Source organism: Strix aluco, chromosome 18 (genome assembly GCF_031877795.1).
Source record: "Strix aluco isolate bStrAlu1 chromosome 18, bStrAlu1.hap1, whole genome shotgun sequence".
In the NCBI taxonomy this organism is placed as follows: domain Eukaryota; kingdom Metazoa; phylum Chordata; class Aves; order Strigiformes; family Strigidae; genus Strix; species Strix aluco.
In genome coordinates, this window is record NC_133948.1 from 11240671 (window position 1) to 11261881 (window position 21211).

General features: G+C 40.5%; 1 protein-coding gene across 6 annotated transcripts in view; it reads left to right on the forward strand.

The window, feature by feature from the left end:
- The first annotated feature begins 38 nt into the window (after positions 1–38).
- Positions 39–21211, forward strand: part of MED15 (mediator complex subunit 15) — a 30057-nt gene continuing 8884 nt past the window's right edge. The window contains exons 1-9 of one of the 6 annotated variants that reach the window (XM_074844250.1): positions 39–210; positions 6798–6885; positions 8097–8148; positions 8619–8648; positions 9875–10090; positions 10663–10925; positions 11702–12082; positions 13282–13371; positions 18280–18399. In XM_074844250.1, the coding sequence (XP_074700351.1) occupies positions 143–210; positions 6798–6885; positions 8097–8148; positions 8619–8648; positions 9875–10090; positions 10663–10925; positions 11702–12082; positions 13282–13371; positions 18280–18399 (1308 nt within the window). In that variant the 5' untranslated portion in view covers positions 39–142. Of the gene's footprint in view, positions 211–6055; positions 6108–6797; positions 6886–8096; positions 8149–8618; positions 8649–9874; positions 10091–10662; positions 10926–11701; positions 12083–13281; positions 13372–18279; positions 18400–21211 lie in introns of those variants that run through there. The other 5 variants (XM_074844249.1, XM_074844251.1, XM_074844255.1 and 2 more) reach the window with 5 other exon arrangements.

A 21211-nucleotide genomic window follows, 5' to 3' on the forward strand; every position in this document is an offset into this window, starting at 1 on the left:
GGACTTCCTCTCCCGCAGGCTCGCAGCGTGCCGGAAGTAGGTGCGCGGCATTTCCGCGGTGGCGTGCGGCCGAGCGGCGGCGGCGGCGAGCGCGGCGGCGGCGGGGCGGTAGCGGCGCTCGGCGCTTGCGGTGGCGGCAGGGATGGACGTGACTGGGCCTGAGACCGACTGGCGCAGCACCAACTTCCGGCAGAAGCTCGTCAGCCAGATGTGAGTGCGGGCCGCGGCCTCAGCGCTGAGTAGGCCGCAGGCGGGCCTCGGCCTCTGCCAGAGGGGCTTCAGTGGCTTCCGCTGCCCCCAGGGCCGCCCTCGCCCGGGTGGCTCTGTTCCACCTGTCTCCGCTCCTCTGCGAGTCCTCCCCGGTCTTCCCCTTGCTGCCCGGGTTTGTCCGCGGTCCTCGGTTACCGCTCCTCCGGGCCCTTTTGCCGTCCCCCTGTGAGGGGGCCTCGTTGCCAGGATTTGCTCAGAGCCTACGCGGGGGGGGAGCCTGGCCTATTCTTTCACTTAATTTCTTCGATCCTCCTTCCCTTTCACTTTCCTCTTCCCCAGGAATACCAGCTTCCTGTCCTGCTTGACAGCATCTGCTTTAGGGCTTCGATTTTGGCAGTGTCCGTAGTGTTGCCGAGTTTGACATATTCTGTCCTATGAAAGCCCCTGTTACTGTCTTGCATCTGACTTTTTTTGGCTGGCAAAAACGAAATAAAAATGTCGGTGACGTAATATTTTGGTTATTCTGGACAGGGATTTGCTTTTCTCACTTCTAGAGCATGCATCATCTATTGGTATCTATCTGGTACTTAAAAGGCTGTTAAAGTTCACCTTGTTGCCTCTTCAGTTGTCCTTTGTGAAACAATTGCTTTACTTGAATTACTTTGTTGCTCTGCATGATTTTTTTCTTTTACGGAAGGCTCTTTTACCCTATGAAAGGACAGTGTTCAATGCTTCTAATATATTGAAATCATTATTTATGTGTGCTTAAAAAACTTGATCTGCCTTGTTGCTTATAAGAATCAATGTTTAAAAACACTTTTTTTTATGAGATGTAAACAGTATGCTGTTTGACTGCATGTGGTTTTACTGCCTAGCTGGGCTTTATTATAAAGGTGCTGTTTCAGAATTAAACTGTTATGGTATTCATTAAAGAAAAACACAATGTGTGTCTGTCAAAGCCGTGCAAACTTTCTTGGTGATCAGAACTGATGTTTTACTTTCTAAACTTTGCGCAAAGTCATTAATCCTGTTAGATTAATCCCTTGCTTTTTCTTCTCCTCCTCTTCTACTGTTCATCAAAACACGCAAACAAGTGCCCTTGAATGCTGTGTAGATAAGAGTAAGCAGATACAAACCTTAACAGAATAGACCTTTGTTTTTGTGTTTGCCCTGCGAACTGTAACTGTTTTTTCTCTGAGCAGTAAACAATGCCGATAGATGTTTCAGTGGATGCATATAGCAAGCGATAAAAAAAATTACTACTACTGACCAATAAAATCTTTAAGGTCAATGCTATATGAAGAGATGCCAGTAATCTTAAACTTTTAATTCTTGTTGTGAAAAAGTAGAACTAAAATATCTTCAGTTTATTGTCTCTTATGTATTGATGTTTCTTCCTTGCACTCCATGCAGGTTTATAGTATACATCATATGTTCGTATTCACTATCTTGTTTAAAAAGCAAGCAGACTTTTTATTGGGATAAGTGTAGAATGGCTGCAGTGGATTTTTATTTTTTTTTAAAGTGATTAATATGTGCTAGGTATCTGAAAACAACTTGGCTTGGTTTCACGTTGGTACTTGGAATAAAGTGAAGCTAGCCAGAAGCAGAATTTATAATAGATAGGTTTGTTGAATGAGAAATAGAAGCAATATATTCCCCACCCATGGCAGCAGGGTTGGAGCTAGATGATCTTTAAGGTCCCTTCCAACCAAAATCATTTTATGAGTCTATATTGGCTAAAAAGACTTGAGCTCTGTATGCAACAAGTTCCTATTTCTTTCCATAAGCTTCCAGTTTTGCCATTAGTGAGGCTTGTGTAGTAGGTGGAAGAGGGGGGTAATTAAAATAAATATCTGGTGAATCATCTGAAAGTTTTCTTAATTTGTGGGAAAGTTGTTCCTAACAGTTATGAAAACACAGTCTTATATGCATGTATATTTTCCAGTTCATCATGCAAATAATAAGTGTTATTTATTTATCAAGATGAATATTAACACTTGGTCTTAAAAAAGTTAGCTGAAATGTATGGAACTGTTTACATAACTCATTTTGAGTGCTTTGTTATAGCTTCTGGATACAGAAATCTTAATTTGTTGCTAATTTACACTCGGGTTTCTTTTACAACACTAAATTTAAATTTTGAGGGGGTGTTTTTCTTTTGAAAGAGTGACATGTGAGTGAATGTTTCAGGAGTGCTGTGTGGAACAGGTATCCTAGTGAATGTGTCAGTGGTCAATGTGTACAATTTAATTATCAGAATTTGAGAGAATACTGCATTTGATGATGCAAGGTGGCCCCTTCAGTATTCGGTTCTTGTGTGGCTGCAGGCCCAAGCAGGACTTTCATACTGTTACAAGATGGAGGAAAGCATGAGCTCAGATGACTGTGGCCAGGGAGTAGGTTTGGCTTTTCCCAGGTTGTTCCAGGAGACAGTGGTGATGTAGGGGGTGTGAGTATCTTCTTGTGCTTGCAAAACACCCCTTTATTCTGGCCCTTACAGGGAGTAGGTGCATACTGGTGCCTTGGGAGTCTCCTTTGTAAAGGGCTTTCCTTAATATGTTTTTAAACGTTGGTATTGCCTGAAGGACAAATACGAACTGGGTTGTGTGGTGGTAAACTCAGTATGTGGTTGAGTACAGCTGCTGCCCCAAGCTACTTCTAGGCTATGTTAGAAGTGAATCATCTTGAGTGTAGAAGAGGGATGTAACTTCAGTTGTGTGATGGTCCATTAATTTTGTGTTCAGCTTTTTGCCTGAAGTTTTGATATGTATGTTCTCACGTGAGATTGAATAGGGTTTAGCTAATGGTTCAGGTGGATGAGCAGAAAGAGCATGTGTGAACAGAAATAAGGATGGAAATGTGGAGAGTGGATGAAAGGAGATAGAGGTGGATACTGTGGAGCAAGCAGGCGGGAGATTAGTGAATCAGCTAGTTTTTTGAGGGAGGGGAAGAAAAGAAAGATCATCTGCATTACTGCTCTCTGTGAAACCAGTTCATAAAGGAGCCATAATTTTATTCCAGCCTAGGTTGTCTGATGAGAATTTAGGCAAAAAAGGCCAAGGCAGCAGATGTTTCTCCCTTCCTGGGACTGTAGAAAGTGAGGGCTTAGTTTTATAAATGATTTTTTTGACACAACTGTGAACCGAAGAACTACTGCCTATGCAGTACCTCTTCATTCCAAGTGTTTGGGTTGCGATACAGTCAATCCGATAAGGAAATTTCTAAAAGTTAAAAATAACTCGGGAGAAAGTGGTTATTTTTAACCTTGGTTGTTCTTCAGTGCTGATAGCACAGCCACACGGAGAGTTGTACTGGCATAACTTGGAAGGGGCGGCTTCTTACCTGGTCACCTCTGCTGGAGGGTATCACCTCTGGTGGAGGATATGCTTGTGAAGCTGTGAAGGGGTGATTCTGTGTGTAAGTGGGAAGGGGTTTTTTCATTACTGCAGAACTACAAAGACAGGTCATGCTAGGACAAGGCCTTAGGGAGGCTGGATGGTCTTTTACTTTTCCCTCTATAGCTGAAGGGACCGAGGTCCTTCAGGCTTTTATGTGTTCTGCTCAGCCACTGTGAATAAAGTACTATGGGTGATTGCTGTTTGGGGTCTTCTGCTGGTCTGTGGTGTTATGGGGGCATTCCAGCAGTGAGGGCTGCTATTGATGAAATTTGTTTATGTCTGATCTGTAACTAACAGAAATGCTGTGTGGGACAGTGCCACGCGCACAAGATCGAGCCATGAAAGTTTAATGTATTTGCTTGTGTTTACTTGGAGGTTTTTAAACCTTGTAATGTGGATAGATGTGGCTAACTGCTTACCAGCATGCTGCTTTTTTTCCTGCTGTTGTTTTAAGCAAGAAAGGTGCTTTGAGCTGAGCATTATAGTGACTAAATAGTCTATTTCATGAAGCAGCATTTGGTGATGCTACCTGGCTTAATGTGGTGTTGGCCCTGAAACTCATTGCCCTTTTATTTCTTCGGATCAACTGATTCATGCAGTCATGGGGTGAACTGGGTAGGGGAGCTGGTATAGTTCTGAAGGAGAACGTGTTTTGCAAGATTTTTCAACTAGACCAGCTGGCCTGAGTGAGAGGTTGCATGTTGTTGGGCTGGAAACAAGCTGCTTGGGAATGGAGGGGGAAGTCCTCCTGCAGCTGGTGTTCATGTTGAATGCTTCTTCTAGTGAAACTGCAACTTTGAGTGTTCTACATGAGATGAAAAAGTCAGTTTTAGTGCACATTTTATGATGCATTGAGTAAGTGATTATGAGGCAGATAAAGACTGAATTGGCTGGTACCATCTAGTTTTCAGAGTTTTGTTGAGTTTGGTGTTCTGCAAGGATACGATACATTATTTGGTATCCTTAACTCTATGCTAAAGCTATGGGGGTGTTTTTAGTGACTTTCCCCGTCTTTTAACATAAATATTTTTATATTGATTGCAGATGAATATGTGAACAAAGAACAAGTTGTGTGTTTTTTTCCTTCCTCCTAGTCTAAATCTTTATTGGAATGCTAACAGATGTCACATGCAGTGCTTGGAATGGCATTATTGGTAATGCAGATGTAGTCATTATAAAATGTTTTCATGTCCTATAACATCCAAAGGAAATGGTAGATACATATAAAAGTAGATAATCTCTTTTCTGTGAATTTTTTTCCAAGTTCCTGGTACCACATTGATCACTGTCCATATCACAACCACTTAGTACTACCTACATGTTGCTTCTTTTACTTGCTCCACATAATTTTTTTCTTGTCTTTCTGCCTGGTCAGTTCTTGGTGCTCTCAAAATGAGAGGCATTATCAGTGTACTGTGGGACTGTGAAGTTGAAGGATGAGTGGTGTGGATTTAGAGGCAGCCTTTCTGAAAGGGAAAGCGTTAAAAAAGGGAGGTCTTGATAAAGAATTGGATATAGCTTCTTCTGCACCAGAGCTCCTTTGTAAGCAGCTCACTTTAAGGCTTGTTTGCGCATGGAGGAATAGTTATTCTGCATTATGTTCAGATTCCTCTTCAGTTTAAGTAACCTACATGTATAAACAGCATTTTTTTAGTGCCTGCCAGACCACACAAACAAGCTACCATGAGAGAGCCTTACAGCAAGGTAGCTGTGTTCTACTGTCTTCTACTTCGCAGGCTACAGCCAGTTAGCTGTATGCTGTTAGGCTACCAGTTTGCAAGGCAGGGGTGTGAGTTGTGGCAGCTTAAGCTCCTGCATTTTAAGGCTATAGCGTCTGCTCTTCTCACTTCTGTGACTGTGTTACTGAGTTAGGTCAGGAAATGGACCCAGCTTACTCCTCATATAAGCACTATTCCTGCTGCATGGGAGGTGGTAGAAATTCAGGGGGAAGAAGACGGTGGTCCCCCTTCAGACTGGCTGGAACTTTTCCGGGATCGCTACCCTGACATGCATTTAGTGTAGCATAGCTGCTCATCCAACAGCAGTTACTGAGAAATAATTTATTGAGATGTTAATTACAGGTGAAAGTATTTCATGGTAACTTGTTTGTGGAATTTAAAGACTGTAGCTGCTAGGCTGCTTTAAAATAGAACAGGTTTTGCAGTGAAGTGAAATGTTTCCAAGAATGAGAATGCCTGCAGGGTCTGAATAGGGCTGTTCACCTGACTGAACTCCTTGGTTTAGGATGTCTTTATCTTGTTGCATGTTTCACAGTTGAATTGCTTGCTACTTCTTGATGTACTGAGACTGCCCCTTCTTTTCCACCCATGTCCTTCTAAGTGTGTGGTCTTCTGTGTTGTGTGTGCATTTTTTTTGTTATTTCTTTTTTTTCCTTTTCATCTTGCATGTTCGATATCCCATCCAGAGGGCAGATCAAGATCCAGTTTACTAGAGGTGTGATGGAAAAAGGACAGGAAGTCCCCATGATTCTGTCTGGTAAATGGGAAAGAACAGTAAGGGAATGGAAAGCTTTTTATTACCAAACCTGTTATTTTCTTCCCTTCAACATTCCATCAACAGGGCCTTCTTTTCATCTTATTGCTTCACCTGCTGCTTTCATGCTGATTGTCCCATCCCTGCCCTGCACATCGATGCACCTCTGCTCTTCTCTGCCCCTGATCAATGCTCCCACTAACTGGTCAGGCCTCTATGCCTTTAGGCAATTTTTTTTTTTTAGAATTTTTATTCTTCCACCTTATGTTTAGAGGATTCTTTTGCAAATGCCTGATGCTAGGCAGGCTCAAGCCCATTGTTTGCCAAACATGGATTACATTAATCCTATCATTCATCTTTCCTCAAATTAACAGGTCCTGGTATTTTGTCAGATTAATACATCTGGTGGTAAAATATTGACTTGCTTAGCAGTTGTTCTTGAATTTCTGAAAAGAATGTTTGTGTTGCCTTTTAGAAATTAGTTGGCTTTTTTCTCTGTTATTTGAAGAAATTTTAAAGGGTGGCAATTTTAAGTAATGTATGTGGTGTGTTTTGGTTTGGGTGTGTGGTTTGTTTTTTTTTTTTTTTAATCCATACATGAGAGAGTGTTAAAAAGATGGTTTACAGACCTTCCTAACTACAGAAAGTATTTTCTGATGTTCTCAATATCCAGCCTTGTTTTTTCTTTTTCAGTGATGATGCTATGAGGAAGGCTGGTGTTGCCCATAATAAATCCAGCAAAGATATGGAGAGCCATGTGTTTATGAAGGCCAAAACAAGGGTAAGGCATCTCTGTTTGTTTCCAGAAGTTACTGGGGCATCAAAAGAAGTTCAGAACAACCCATGGAAATAGCAAACCTGATGCACTTAGTTCACTCTCTCTGCTTAGAGCACACAGTTATGCAAAATTTTTGATTTATATGTGCTTCTTTTACCCTGAGTGGAAGTGAGGTATTTTGCATCCAGTATATGCATCAAACTGGACTTCAGTCCAAGACAGCTTTGCTGATGCTGCAGTGTTAATGCATATATGGGACCACACTTATTTCTTATCTGAAGACTTGTGTGTAGTGAATTGTGTAGAATTTCCTTTATCTACAGTGTAGCACCATTCCATATGGCCAGCTTGGTGGTCAGGAGAGACTGAGATATCAATGAAAAGGCTGTGTCAAGAGTAAGACCAAGGGAAGTGCTGTGGTCTCTCTGAAAGTCTGGTTATCATGTACAATTCTAGACTCTACCAAAATGTAAACTTCTTTCCTGGAGCTATGTTATGAGAAATTGGTTACTTTGTAACTGTCTCCAAACAAGCCATGTTTGGGATAGAACTTGCCTGGTGAAAATTTTAGAATGATGTCACAAATTTGTGCCTGCTGATGGCATCCTCACTGGTGAGTTGGGAGTTTCATCGGCAGGAAGGGTATCTCAGACCTGTGCAGTTTCTCTTGCACATTATGAAGCACACCAGTAAAATGCTGCGAAGAGTATTTGCCTTTTCACTTCTGACACTTCTATCAATTGTTAGTCTTTAAAGTTGTTAACTTATTTGTATTTGTAATACTAACTTAGCTTAAAAAATGTTCTTGTAGTATGAATGTGACAAAGTTCAAGGACTAAAGTCAGTGTACTAAGTAAGCAGGTTCAATCCTGAAGAAAAAGGAATTTGAGTGGATAAGAAGGGGAAAATGGATGTATTGGTTTATAATTATGTTCACATATTGTGACCATACTAGTGTGACTGTCACGGAGGTTCTTTCCAGTGAATTTTATGGTTTCTTGGCCTTCTTATACCATCAACCACAATGACCTATTAGTAAAAATATTCTCACTTAGGTAATGAACAGACTGTTCCCAGGAAGTGAACTGGTCTGAAAAGCCCACAGACATTGTAAAGTAAAATCTGTTATGCTGAGGAAGAATACTGAAGAACCATAAAGCCATGGTTGCAATGTTTTTGTTTCCTATGCTAAAATGTTCATTTTTCAACTTTAGGAGGAATATCTTTCTCTTGTGGCCAGACTTATTATCCATTTTCGAGATATTCGTAAGTAATTGTTTGGATTTATTTTTTTTTCTCATAATGGGATTGGTCATCCCATCCTCCCACAAAAAAGGAAATTTTAGGATTTGTATGTGTGGTTCTGCACGTAACTCTTCACAAGTTGCCTTAAAAATTTTCCTGTAATATATATGCTTAATTTCTAAATATTGTTTCTTTTACACATCCATTTGTAATTGAAAAGTGCTTGAGAAATTATTTAAACTTACTACTTTTTTTCACCTGCCTAGTTTTTTTGCTGTATTTTTGCTTTCTTTCTGTTGTTTATGTAGCGTTCTGGTTACCAAATTGGCTTAGGTTAATGTATTTTGTTAGAACTACTCTAGACAGTGACTTTTTTTTTCTATTTTTTAAATTATTATGTGAATATATTTCTTGTAGAGATTATATCTGAAGGGCCAAATTTATGTGTGATAAGATTAACAAAGGCAATTAATTTTGTTCTTCCTTTGCAGACAATAAGAAATCTCAAGCCTCAGTCAGTGGTAAGAGCTCCTTTTTTTTTTTTTTCCTTTGTTTTTGTTGTGTCTGTGCCCTGTTGTCCGTCTGTCCCTGTGTGTGTGTGTCCCCAGTTTCTAGGTAGAACAGCTTAGAAATCAGGGTTGTGGTTTACTAAGAATAAGAAGGTTGTGGGTTCCCTAGCTGGAATGTTAAATGCTGCTGAAGGAAAAGATAGGTAGTGTGATAGCCTTGGAGTTGTTCAGTGATGAAGGTGATGGGGTTGGACAGTGTTTTGGGTGTAACACAGGAGACTTGTTTGTTTCTCTGTTTGTACTTTGGTTAGCTCAACATTAAAATTCTTGAAAGAACAAGAGTGATTGAAAATAATCTGCTGAGCAGTCCGAGTTTTTCCCTGTTACAAGCTTTGGGTTCCTCAGGGTGTTTGTGGGGCATACACGCTCTGCCATTTGACTGAGGTTAGATCTGATCATGTCTTCTGTCTCTGTGCTAATTCTTACAGCAGCATATGTTAGGAACATAGTATGATCCTCTATTTTTATCCCTCTGTAGGCTAAATATGCAATTCTGCGATTGATTAACATCCAGCCTAGACAGTTGGAAATTATAAGTATTCTTAAGAAAAAGGCGGTGTTATGTTCTGTACCCGAGTAATATTGCTTTTGCACCCCATGTTGTGCGCTCTTGAATTGCTATTCCTTCTTTGACTTCACTTTTCTGTGTGCCCAGGATTCAGATTATGACAATTGTCTTGAAATGAAAGGCACTGAATTTATCCGTTGCATAATAAATGTGATGTTATGGGGGGAACTGTATAGCAAAGTTATTTCCTCTGCTGCTTCTCTGTGTTGATGTTGGGAGGCAGAGACTAATAGGATCCACAGTGAGACTCTTGGTTTTTGAGGTAACAAGCTGGGTGGGTATCCTCATGGAGTTTTGTGGGCAGCTTGTTTTGACTTGCATATAAATTCAGAGGTGGCTAATAAGTTCCTTTTCTCTAATGTATTTAGAATCTATTTGGAACTTTGCAAACCTGAAGCACCTTAAATAATCTCCACTCTATTTACAGAGAGTCAGAGACGTGCCAGAAGCCTCTTGCCTCACAGGCAGAGCAGTGAATGTTAGATTCTCAGAGTACTGGATGTAGTCATGGTCTGAATCCGACAGATCAGAGAGTGGAGGATGGAGAACAGAGGATTTTCAGGAGGCAATTGCATGGCTATCTGCATATTGGTAACTATTTTCTTTGTAGATCCGATGAATGCCCTGCAGAATCTAACTGGGGGTCCCCCAGCAGGGGCACCTGGAATGGGCATGGCTTCCCGAGCTCAAGGAGCACCGATGAGTGGCATGAGTGGCCTTGGCCCAATGGGACAACAGATGAGTCTCCCAGGGCAGCAGCAGCCTCCTGGAACCTCGGGAATGGCCCCTCATGGTATGCCTGGTGTCTCTACAGCTACTCAGCAGAGTAAGTGTTCACTTTGCTTCAACCACTGAAATTGCTGGATCAGCTTTTCAGTACATAACACTTTTCCACAAGAAAAGGGTGCTGAAGAGGTTTCATATTTCTGGCTAAATCAGCCAAGTGAACTGCAGGAAGAATTGATTTCAAATTCTGCTACCTAATGGGATAAATGTCTTCCTTAGGGTAGTGAGGAACAGTGTTGTATAAGCAAATGCTTCTTTCATCCTATAAGATGACAACTTCCGAACTTTTTGTAGAGCTCACCTAAGGTTTTCTGCAGGTATGGTGCTTCCTGCTGATCACCTCTGTGCATATTTATTCCTGCACATTTTTGCATTCTTTGCCTAGGTTGCTGACTCAACCTAGGCAGTGAGAAATAGAGCCTGGTAGTAGGAAGTGTCATTAATTCTTCTGTAAATGTGCCTAATCCATTTGAGGAAGCAAAAGTATATACTGCTAACGAAGAACATTGATGTACTTTAGGGATTATCTTCAATTATTATGAGTTATACTGGGTAACTGTCTCTTGCACTGTTTGGGTCTCATGTTTTAAGTACAGTCCACCTTCTTTTTAGCCCAACTTCAGCTTCAGCAGATAGCTCAGCAGCAACAGCAGCAGCAGCAACAATTCCAGCAGCAGCAGGTGGCTTTGCAGCAGCAGCAATTCCAGGCCCAACAGTCAGCCATGCAACAGCAGTTTCAGGTCCAGCAGCAGCAGGCAGCAGCAGCTGCGGCAGCCCAACAGCAGCAGCAGCAACAACAGCAGTTGCAAGCCGTCCAGCAGCAGCAACAGCACATGCTGAAACTGCAGATGCAGCAGCAACAAAACCAACAGCAGGTGATGACAATGGCAGTTGAGGTGATCTGTGTTCGGTTACTTGTCAAGTGATGCTTGGCTTGCATGGAAGTACTGAATATCAGCTTTGTGTGTCGTTAAGGCGTTTCCACTTTAGGTTGGCAAGTTAATTGGCAACAATATATTATATCCCATAGTAAAAGCTTAACAGTCATTTGGTTGTTTTCTTCTGTCATAGCAATAGAGAATTAAAACCTTTGTCTCTTTATCTTTATAAACATCAGGATAGTCTTTCATTCTGACAAGAACAGGGGTGTGGGAAAGAACTAAAAGCACTTGTATTACTCTAGAAATAGTGGCTGTTTTGTCATTGTGTGAATTACACATTGCCACTTTAAAAGATGTGTGCCAAGCACATCGTATATATGTATTATCCTTAGGCACAAAAGCAGAAGAGGAAACTTCAGCTGTTGTACTCTTATTCAGTTTCTGGTAAATGGTGGTGCTGATGCAGACTGGTTACATTTGAAGAAGTGCTTTTGAACTCACTTGTACAGGAGAAGCTGATGGACTTCAGCTTTGCTTTTGAAAACTGTTTTAGTAGCAAGACAAGCTTGTAATATTGAAGCCACAGGCCACACACTATGTAGAGTTGAGATACATGAAGAGTGAGTGTATAAAAAGGTTGGGCTTTCCCTTTGGACTTAAAACCTCAGCCTGGGTATTAGGATTCTGTTTGCTCTTGGTTTATGCTATAAAAATAAGGCTGCTATTGCATTGCTGGAAGCTTTAGCATCCTGGGTTTTCCTGCTTTTTAGATGCAGCAGCAACAGCAGCAGCAGCAACTACAGCGAATTGCCCAAATGCAGCAGCTGCAGGCAGCACAGGCTATGCAGGCACAACAGCAGCAGCAACAGCAGCAGCAGCAACAGCAACAAATACCACAACAACAGATACAGCAGCAGCCACCTCAACAAGTAATGCAACAGCAGATGCAACAGATGCAGCAACAGCAGCAGCAACAGCAGCAGCAGCAGCAACAACAACAACAGGTTGCTCAGGCACAACAGTCTCAGCTTCCACCACAATCCCAGCCTCAACCCCAGCCCATGGTATCTCAGCCACAGGCAATCTCAGGACAAATTCCTAGTCAGGTTATGCCTGTTACTCTTACGCCACAGCAATTAAAAGCAATGCAGGTAAGGGCTAGTGACCAGCTGATTGTTGGTTCATTATAATCTTCTAGAGAAATAAAAAAAAATTCTTTGACTTTTGTTAATAATGAAGTAGGAGAAAACTCAGCTTATTAAGAGATCTGTAGTTAGCATGTTATAAGTATGGAGAGTTTAAAAGTTTGTCTGGGCCTTTCAGTAAAGAACAGTTTTGTGTCTTAACAGTAGGACTTCTGGAAATCTGTGTAAATCATTTATGCGGCTAATATTTAAAAATAATTTTTTGTCTTACTCTTGAATGGACAAGTGAAAAAAGAAACAGAAAAAGAAACAAGCTCTGGTTAAAGAAAAATTACTTCCATGATATTTGCTGTTCTAGAACATGAGCAAGTGCTTTGAAGTGCCTGCTGCATGTGACTGGAGCCAGTGTTGGCTCTCTAGCGTGCTGGCTTTGCTTCTGCTGCCATGTTTAGAGGTTTTGGTCAAAGTTTAAGACACTGGTAGTTCCTGCCTTGAAAAGAATGTGGAAAAGACAATAGTTTTACTCTGTTGAACCTCTTGCTGGGTCATCCTCTTAATGGTGCAGCTTTTTGAACTGGTGCAGCACAGTAATTTTTTTCTGGGCTCCGTATATGCTGTTGAGCAAAAGCTCAGGTGTAATCCCAAGACTTGCTTTTCTTTGGGCCTTGCTGGGGTTGAGTGGAGTGTCATCCACACTTGAGAAATTATTGACATGACACTTGAGAAATTGTTGACCCCACATGAACGAGTTGACTTTGCGCTCCTACCAGCTCAGCTAGGAGTAGTTAGGTGTCATGCACATCACACTGATGGTTGTAGTGATGTATAAACATTTGAAATGCTGGTCATTGGTAGCTGCATAATACAGTGTGCTTGAGGGAAATCGACACAGATGTGGTTAACTGTGTTTGCCAGAAAGTTGAAGTATCTAGTAATGTCATAGGAAGACCTGATTGTACAGGGAAGAGTTGCAAGAAGAAATCAAATCTTGGGTGCACAGTCTCTGAGAAGACTGTTCTAAATGTTAGAAACATGGGAACTTCTTTTCATAAAGAAAACTCAAAACCTCTAGGAAGAAGTATGTATGTGAGGCTGATCTTGTCTCCACACCCCTTTTTATGAGTATAATAAATATAGTTGAAACAGAAGTGTCATACCCTAATCAGGTAGGTATATTTACTCAGTTCTTTCTTTTCATACTCAAGGTAAGAGCTCAGCTGGTCCAGCAGCAGCAGGCAGCGGCAGCAGTGCAAGCAGCTCAGGCCCAAGCTGCTCAGATGGGAGCTTCAGGGCAGGTAAGGGCCCAGGAGCCAGTATCACTAGTTATAGGCCTGTAGCAAGTGCATGCTAGAGATGAGCATGGAGATGGGTTTCTGGTTGGCTTTCTGATGAGGGGTCTGACATCGGTCATCCCTGACAAAGGGGATATGGGCTTTTATGCTGTTTCTCCTTTGCGTGGAGTCAGAGGCAGGATTTCGTTGACAACCTCTCTGTGCATGCTCTCTGTCCTGAGTAGGTAAGATTGTTGCCTGTACTGACACAGGAATGCACATCAATAAGACGACCTACTGTGGTCACGTTACAAGTCTGACTGTTGGTACCTGGAGTGTATCACCTCTTTTTTTTGTTAAACTTTCTTAGGTGACTGCTTTGTGGTGTAAACTGATTTCTGTACTGTGAATCTTTGCCTGCTATCTTTACTCACATGTGATTTACCTTCCATCTCCATGTATCAACTATAAAAAAAATAGTATAGACAATGAAATCTCTCTGCACTCCCCTCTCATTCCTTTCATCTTTCATTCTTTTTCTGAGTGAAATGGGCGGTAGATATAGATTGCTCTTGTTCTGGATGTGAATTGTGAAGAAAAAATGGCATGTGTCACAAGTGCAGAGTTACATTTAAAAAAAAAAAAAGTGCTGGGTGAAAGCTTATTGTCTAACACAGTTTTCTTATCCTGCAATACACTTGTAGCCCCAGTGATTGTTCCTTGATGTGTGTCTGGTATGAAGGAGACATGGGGAAAAAAAATTGGGAATGGCTTGAGCTGAACCTCTCATCCCATTTTCCACAAGAATATGAAATAGTCTTTCGTGGCTTACCTCTGTAGTGTTTCATATTGAGGCATTTTACAGACATGGGTAAGTACAATTATCACCACTTTGTAGATGGAGAGACTGAGGCAGACAGATGAAATGGGGTTGACTAGGATTAATGGCAGAGCTCTTTTCGTATACCCAGACGTTCCATGTCTGCATGCACCATTTTCCCTTCAGTGCACAAGTAGTACTATAGATTCAGTAAGACATTTGGAAGCTTTTTACGTGGACTGTGATAACAATTGGTTCCTCAACATAACATGTCCCAGACTTGTATCAGGAATAGTCTCTTGTACCATCATAACTTTCGTGTGGCCTACATCCTTGTTGGTGGCTAAGTTCTGTTTCTGTATTGGTCCTTTTGCTTGTGTCAACATAACACAGGATGTAAAAGCTGAGCAGTGGTAAGTACAGTTGATACAGTACTGGCAGCAATGCAGAATTCTCTTTCTACAGTTGAACTGTCAATTAAACCTTTGGTTTGTTTCTTAAATAATTTCCAGGTGGGAGCTGCAGGGACTCTAGGCTGACTGGAAGGAGACTCTGACTTTTTTTCTTTTTACTAACTTAATGGTGCTCTTTTCAACTCCTAACCAGATGGATTGTGCATATGTAGACTTAACTTAATTCTTGCCCTATTTAGTGAATTCATATGCCAGTGGCTTAACAGCACAGTGCATTTGAAAAGTTTCAAATGATAAGGTGGTTGACAGCGGGTTTTGTATTGCAGCTTTATTCAGATGTGTAGTAAATTCAGGGACTGCTCATTATCTATCACAGATGGAGTTTAGAAATTCCCATACAGGCTTTACTCCATTTATGTTCATGCTATTGCAATATGAGTCTACTAAAATTCACTTAACTCTGTGAAGTCCAATAATTAAATGGGTTTCTTGCACTTGTGTATATATTTTCTGTACATAATACTTAGTTTTAAGATTGTGGCTGTGTACAATATTACAACGCAGCTTCAGTGTTGAGAGTGTATATGGATTTTTTTTATTTTTAAGAAGTTTGTTTTAAGAGTAGATTTTGCTTCGTATTTAGTACGTTTTTCACTAGCACCAGCATTTTTAATAAATCTGCCTTGACTTCTTAATTTGGTTCAGGAAAGCTTTTGTTGTAAACAAACCCTGTCCTAATCTCTGCTTGTTACATTTAAACTTAATCTCTAGGGGCTTTCGAGCTGGGAATTTTGGTTGATGTGGCTGTGTTTTTCCTTTTCCGTAAAGTTTCTGTTCATCCTTTCTACATAAGAGTAAAAGCAATCCCAGGTTTAAACATGGATCCATGTGAGTTTTGAAGTTGTCTGAAGTTGTAAAGACACCATGCAGGTCAGTGTTACCTTGCTTGGGTGTCTAGTCCTCATTGAGTATGTAACTCACAGGTGAAGCTGGTAAATAATCAAAGTAGTATCCTAGTGACCAGAGTGCTACACAAGTGCTTGTAACACCAAGAGAAGATCTGTAATCAGCTGGAGTTGTGTTAATAATCACTGTTCTGGTTCAACTCCTTCAGGTGCTCAGAATGCAGATTGGTTGTTGCTCTTTGAAAATCAGAGCTGCCTTTAGTGGAGTGACAGTAGTACAAGTACTTACACTCACCAGAAGCTGTATATTTACGGAATTCTGAATCTTTGGATTTTAGATGAAAGAAAATTACAGGTTCAGGATTCATATTGTTATATTCCACTTCATTTTTATCAAGTAAAGGGGTTTTGTATCTTACAGTGAAGGGAGACTGTCTTCCTCTGCTTGATCTCTGTTTTTGTGGGGTAAAATTCTCAATTCTGTAAATTGAGATAAATCGGTTTCACTTGTGGAGGAGGATTTGCCTTCAGTTTAAATCTTTTTCAAAAGTACTTGAACACTTCTGGTTGTCTTCTGTTTTTAGACTGACAAGAACAACTCCTTTGTGGATATACTGCTTTGCATAAAACAGATGCAATCTTTGGAACCCCCTTTCCCAACTGCTTTGTCAAAGGGTGACAAGTTTCATAAATGTGAATCAGCTGGAGAATGGGAAAAATAGATTACTTTGAGAGTGGAATTGGTGTCATTTTATATATACACACTTCCTTTTCAAAACACATATTTCAAAAAACAGAAAATCAAACCCAAAATTGTGTGCATACATGTTTGACCAACCACAATACAACAAACAGCTGAAAGCCTTTGAATCGGAGTTTGTCATGCTGGTGTTCAGTAGTTTGCCAGACACTTAAACTGTGAATGTGCTTCTAATTTCCTTGACCTCTGAGGAAGTAATCTAAATCTTCACACTTTGGTGGTGTGGCATAAGAAACAGGACTAAGATGGGACATGTGGGTCACCATAACATCCCTGGGATTTCACACGCTCCAGAGATCCATGTGAATTCACGAGGGTCTAAGATGGGGTGATTGTGCCTGGAAGGATATGTTTTGTTTTTTTCCTAGCAATTTCCTTTTTCTTTTTTGGTTTTTTTTTTGTTTGTTTGTTTTTTTGTTAGGGTTGTGTTGCTTCACCAGCTCTCATGTTGATACTGTAGCTCTTCACTGCACTTTGTAGCATCCACCTGTGCTTTGTGCCAGTGCTGGGTTGTTGTGTTTGCTTGTGGTGGCTGTTGCATGCTGTGTGTGTACATGTGCATGTGTGTGTGATGTCTGAAGCACTCTCATTTGTTTCCCTTTTGAAATCCTGTCTCTGACCATCCTTCTTTGCCTGGATGGAAAGGGACTGCATTGCTCTGATGTTGTGAACTAACAGCTGTGCTGAATTTGACACTATTTCCTTTATCAGTTATTGCTTTCCTTTTTCAGTCTTGCTATGTTGTATTTAATTTTATTTATTTTTAACAATTGTAAGCACATGCATTCTCTGACTCTCTAGAGACATGTTGCTGGCTGCTTCAGTCCATTTACATAGAACACAAGAATGCCCCAAGTCACTTACTGAAAGGAGACTTCATTAACTCTTAGGTTAGTTAGGACCTGTGTAGGTTCCTTGGTAATAGGGATGCTGGAAGAAAAAGTAGCCCAGAGAACTTTACTGTAGATCTTTGAAGTACCAAACAGAAGTTCTTTTACTGATAAGTGAGTCTGCCAAAGTTACCCAAATACTACCTCAAAAATATGCTGTATTTGCTGTAAATTCTCAGCGTATATGGTGTAATATCAAATATTAAGTAACAGAGGGCTATACAGATGTATCTGATTAAATCTGTCTGAAAGGCATTTCTAGACACTGCAGAGTAGCATAGTCCTAAGACTATTTTAAAATACAAATTCTAATGCTAACCTTCTTCATTGGTGCTACATGTTTGTACTTTAGGGTATGCTCAGTCTATACATGGAGAATCAAATAGTGCATGAATAAGCTTGAGGCAGATTGTGGACTCAGAATATTTCAGCACAGCTTAGTAATAGAGGAATGGGTATTTGTCAAAATGATGGAAATTACAAGGATATATTTGATTTATTCTGTGGGTTATAAAAGGAAGGAAATGGCTTTTTCAAACCGAGAAATCTGTTTTGTTGTCTTTGGCATTGTTATACTGTCATAGGTTAGGTTGGTCTGAAATTTTGCTCACTGTAGAGCATTCCTACTGACAGTTGCTGCTGAACTGTCTGCCAAATTCTTTTATAATAAAGGGTGGCATATGCAAATACTGCTAAATCCTTTGAGTCCACAGTGGGGGAAAGCACATCAGAAGCCTGTGACATTATATGGCTTCTTACATGGAGCATTGTTGACAACAATCTTAGAATACTTGTTTCCAAGAATTCTAGAAATTCAAGATGTCAGGCAAAATTTAGGAAAAGCCCTTCATGCAAATGCAAAGCATAGTCGACCTTGACCCATGAATCTGAATCTACATATCATCTCTGTCAAGATACCTAGAATTCAATAGATGCTTTCTAAAAATGAACAGAAAGGGCATAAAAAGGAGTTTGATTTATAAGCTAGCATGTTAGGTTAACCTTTAGAGAAAAGCTCACTAACCTTCCCTTCATGCTCCCCCTCCCCCTAATTCCTGGAGGTTGCATGTGCTTCTCATCCTGCCAGTGCACTGCATTTCTTGTTTTGCGATTACTTTTGTCTGTTGTCCCTCTGTCCTCAAAGATGATCACCGCACCTATGGCCCGAGGTGGGATGCAAATAAGACCACGGTTCCCGCCTACCACCGCTGTGTCTGCTACGCCGCCAAGCTCCATTCCTTTGGGCGGACAGCAAATGCCACAGGTATTTACTGAGTCAAAGCACATTGTGTCAGGAATTGTGCAAAGCATTCAATACGTGATTGTATAGCACTTGATTTCAAGCAAGGGGAAGTTCACTTTTTCATCAAACAACTTGCTGGTGTAACTCAGGGTATTGGACTGTTTAGGTTTTTTATGGATCCTTTTTAATTTTAAATAAAACGTTTTCTGAGAGCTTGGGATATCAAATAAAGCATTTTTAAAGTGACATAGATCTTTATTTTGACATTTAAAATGTTTCCGTGTTCATAATTGATTCAAGTCTCAAATTAGAACTTTGTGGTTTCTGTTTAGTCTCTGTCCATACTCCAGGAGTGTGCATTTATGAGAGTGTTGCAAGTCAGTGCTGCAGTGTACTGCCTGAGTTGTGTCTGGGACCTCACTTATGTGTTCATGCTCTGTACAGGTGCTTCTTTCATTAATAGTAAACTTGGCTCACTTCAGTTTGAGTACCTTGGCATGATATAAGGGACCAAGAAAAAAAGGAACTGTGCTTTTCTTTCACAGTTGTGTAGGACGAACTGCCAGAGGGATTCCACTTGCGCCTGCATCAGAGAAGAACCTGTGTAGGGAGGCTGGCAGCACCTATCCAGCTGTTGCTGGAAGATACGTGAGGTCAGAGTACTGCATCTGCCTGGTGCAGGTTCAGATCTGCTAAAGACCTCACAAACATGTTTTGCAAGCAAAGTGTGTCATTTTGCGGGAGCAGGAATGGGGAGAACTGGAATGAAATAGTATTGAGCTTTTACCACTAAGTCATAAAACAAGGGACTGCTCTGCTCTGCAGAAGTTTGCTGAGCCCTGTGTGATTGGTGTTGGTTTAAATACATACCGTATTATAATGGTGGAATAGCATTCAATTGGAATTTTCTGTCTGTTATTCATGAACCACGTCTTGTTCTTCTCAATGCTAATTTTCAAATTTAATACCAGGTGCAGTTTTAGTTTTTAATACTGCTGCATTTTGTTCATAGGTTTAATGAAAATTTCTTCACTCTTTGCATTTTTGTTTCCTTTGCAAGCTTGTCGTGGGGCTGTGGAATGTCTGAAACTGCTTCCTAGTGCTGCTGCATCAAGTTTAATAGGCACAGCCTTTTCTTCTCAGGAATTTGCTATGGCAGATACAATGACCAGAAAGATTCTGCAGACCTAGGCAAACACATCTGTTGCTGTTTCTGATTTAAGATGGATGGTCATTTCAATCCAGGTCATTGCTTATATGTTAACTGAAATAAAACCCAGGCATAGCTGTTGAGTCAAAGGAGAATTTACGTTGAGCTTTATTCACTGTAGCAGTTTATATATACTGAGACCATCATTTGCCATATGAAGTATTTACAATGTTTGGTTTGACAATGAGGCCTTCCGATAGATAGTTAAGTATTAGATTGGTTTATATTTAATATTTGAGTCATAACAAAAGACCTTTAGTTTAAGCATTCAGTGCCATAGGCTGGTCATGTCTGTGGTTATTGAAAAGCTTTTGATTTCTGACACCAAGTGAATTGGTCATCAAGGAGTGCTCTTGGTAGCATGCCAAAGACTGTGAAAATGATGTAAAAGACTGAACAACTAGAGGAGGCAGAAGAATAAAGGAAATTTCTTTATGAATGGTGATTGGAGTGAAAATGGCTCCTAAGCAGGTGGTAGGATGAGTGAGTGACTCATGGTTTAATGGTGGTTGGAAGCATGTTTTTAAAGCCAGTTTAACATGCCATATACTTGGCAGCTCTCAATGAGCATGAACCTCGAGTGCTGTCTGCCAAAACATTTTGTTCAGGTTCTAGGTAGATTAGAAACTAGAAGTGTTGTCATTTAGGCCTCTTAATTTTGTAAAATGCTTAAATAGTTCTGTCTGTTGGATATGTTATAACTTCCTTGTCATCAAAGCCCTTGCATCGGTTCACAATAGGAGCAAAGGGCTGTAGCATATATCTGGTTATTAATTACTCATTTAAGAGTCTGCCATCTCCTTGACTACAGTATCAAATGTCTTTTACACTTGGTGATAGGTAGGTTCAGAGTGTCTTTTCTCTTTAGAAAAGAATCTTGGTATTGCAATGAAGAATCTCTTTCAACAGAAGGACCAGATGTGATATCAGTACTGTGTGGCTGTTTATTTTTACCCCATATGGCAAAAATGTCAGCCTGTCCTTTCTATCACAGGGCTCAGTTGATTCTGCAGTGGGTTTTTTTGCTTGGTTAGCCTTTTTTTGCTGTTACGGTCCTTTCAATCAAAAGAATGTATTTACTGATATGGCATAGCATTCCACTCTCCCGGTCTTTTGAATTGCCAGAGAATTAGAACTGACTTTTTTTTTTTCTTAGCTGAAGTTAGTTTGTGCCTGAATAGTTTCCAAGCATAAATTACAACCCATGTTAGTGTCACTTTTTGAACAGCTGAAAGAAGTTTCATATACCATATTTAGATTGGCTGAAGAAACCTGCTGATCCTGAGATTTTAAAAGATTAAACTAATCTAATACTTACCTAAAGCAAAAGCTAACTAATGTGCTAATACCAGTCATTCTCCTGTGTTTCTAGTGTCAAAACCTTCAAGCTCTGTCTACAGTTTTATTGCAGTCTGCAATGGTACGAACTTCCAATTTATTGTAGGCACAAAATCTTCAGCAAACTGAAAATGTAGGGAAAAAAGTAAAACTGAGTTAATATTAAATAAAGCGAGGGATAGTGTCCTGACTGGGAATATGGAAACCTGTATCTGAGGTTATTTAAAGCTCTGCAGAATTTCCATTTTGTCATGTAAAGCAGCGTAATGGTGAACCTTAAACCCA